The sequence below is a fragment of the Poecilia formosa genome, unplaced genomic scaffold (genome assembly GCF_000485575.1).
Source record: "Poecilia formosa unplaced genomic scaffold, Poecilia_formosa-5.1.2 Scaffold1973, whole genome shotgun sequence".
Taxonomy (NCBI): Eukaryota; Metazoa; Chordata; class Actinopteri; order Cyprinodontiformes; family Poeciliidae; genus Poecilia; species Poecilia formosa.
The window spans coordinates 1-1,689 of record NW_006801912.1 but is presented as its reverse complement, the minus strand read 5'-3'; the positions used below and the strand labels follow the sequence as shown (position 1 = coordinate 1,689).

Sequence of the window (1,689 nt, the reverse complement as noted above, 5' to 3'; positions counted from 1 at the left end):
AATCACAACTTCCTGTAGAGACAGGAAGTTTATGCTCGGTCCCATTTCACTGCCGAAGGAAACTTTGAGTCTTAGAAAGTCGTTCAGGTTGATTTACTGCAGCCGATTTTAGTAAATGTGCTTTTTATGGCAGGTTATGTTGTTAAGCAATAACCTGATTTAGTGAGTGAAACGAAAACGTGACTAAAGGAACAAAGTCATCAGTCAGCGACATGGAAAGAACGTCGACTGCAGAACATTTCTAAACAAGTCGGCCGCTGGTCGGCACAGCTGGTGCCAGCTGGAAACAGGAAGCTGCTGCTGGGATTCCTGCAGGCGGAGCCACAGCGCCGCCATGCCACAGAGCCGCAGCGCCGCCATGCCGCAGAGCCGCAGCCATGTTTAAAATGGTACCTGCAGCAAGAGACCCAACCACTGCCGTAACTCAGACACAAAACTATCTGATGACGCCACCATGAGGTCGGCGCCTGGACCGGACCGAGTCCAGATGAACCGTTTGCAGGAAATATGGTTTTCATCACTGCACGTTTCAGACGTTTTAGACCAACTTGTTGATCTCTTGGTCAAATTCCTGATCTCCTTCAGGTGTCCGAAACCCAAACAGAGCCTGACGTTTCAAAGTTCTGCTACTGCTGATAATTTGATACGGATGTTTTAAAAGATAAATTATTTCCTTATCTGTCAAACTGAAAGCAAAACGTCCCTCATTTACTGCAGCAGAAACATTTTTATTCATTACAACTTTATTCTCTGATAATTTAACTTTATTTTTGGATTTATTTTTTGGACTTTATTCTGGTAACTTTATGACTATTATAATATAAAGAAAATTACTTTTGCTGAAACGCTGCAGAACCTCAGATAAAACTCTAGCTTTTAAATGTCCAATCATCCAATAAAACATCTACAAATGACTGAATTTGGGAAAAATCTGCTTGATAAGTTGCAACAAAAGACAATAACTGCCAACCTCAGAATGAAAGTTATAAAACACTGATGTTATTTAACGTCTGAAGCCAGCGGAGCTCTGGTTACTGACCGCCATGTACGGCCTGCAGCCGGCGTCTCTGGTCTTGGCGATGGAGTCCACCAGCTGGCCGCTGATGCCGAAGTCGCAGAGCTTTATGTTCCCGTTTCTGTCCAGCAGGATGTTGGACGGCTTGATGTCTGAGCGGAGAGACGGACGGTGAGCAGCGAAGAGCCAACGGCTGAAACCGGAGCAGCCGGGAGCGCTTACCTCGGTGGATTATCTTCAAGTTTTCTTTTAAGTGGTTTAGTGCCTTCACAGTCTGCAGACCAAAACCAGAAGTTACCAGATGAAATTTAATGAAAGCAAACATGAAAACACAGAAACAAACTTACAGCTAAAGTGATTTTTCCTAATATCTCTTCTGGAATCACGTCGTCTAACGAGCCGTAAACAAACTTGTAGAACTTGTCTAACGAGGTAGCCATGAGCTCCATGCAGATCCAGCAATCCCCCTGAAACGAGCACAGGACATCGGATCATCCGCAGGGAAAACGAGAAGCATTTCTGTCCCTGGATGTTTCTGACCTCTCTGAACAGAGCGCCGTAGAACTGGACGATGTACGGACAGTCGCTGCTTCTCATCACCACGTCCAGGTCCATCAGCAGCTGCTTCTGCTCCTTCTCATCCACCGTCGACCGAATCCTCTGAGGAAAAACCA

The 1,689-nt window shown here is 45.5% G+C and overlaps 1 protein-coding gene across 1 annotated transcript; it reads right to left on the bottom strand.

Annotated features, from left to right (window-relative positions):
* Window positions 1-978: 978 nt before the first annotated feature.
* Window positions 979-1,684, bottom strand: LOC103133003 (dual specificity mitogen-activated protein kinase kinase 4-like; the record flags this gene model as incomplete). Its single annotated transcript, XM_007544751.1, has 4 exons — window positions 979-1,167; window positions 1,238-1,289; window positions 1,363-1,482; window positions 1,556-1,684. Coding segments are annotated over 4 exons (465 nt in total), but the record flags the coding sequence as incomplete, so codon positions are not given.
* Between the last annotated feature and the right edge of the window lie 5 nt (window positions 1,685-1,689).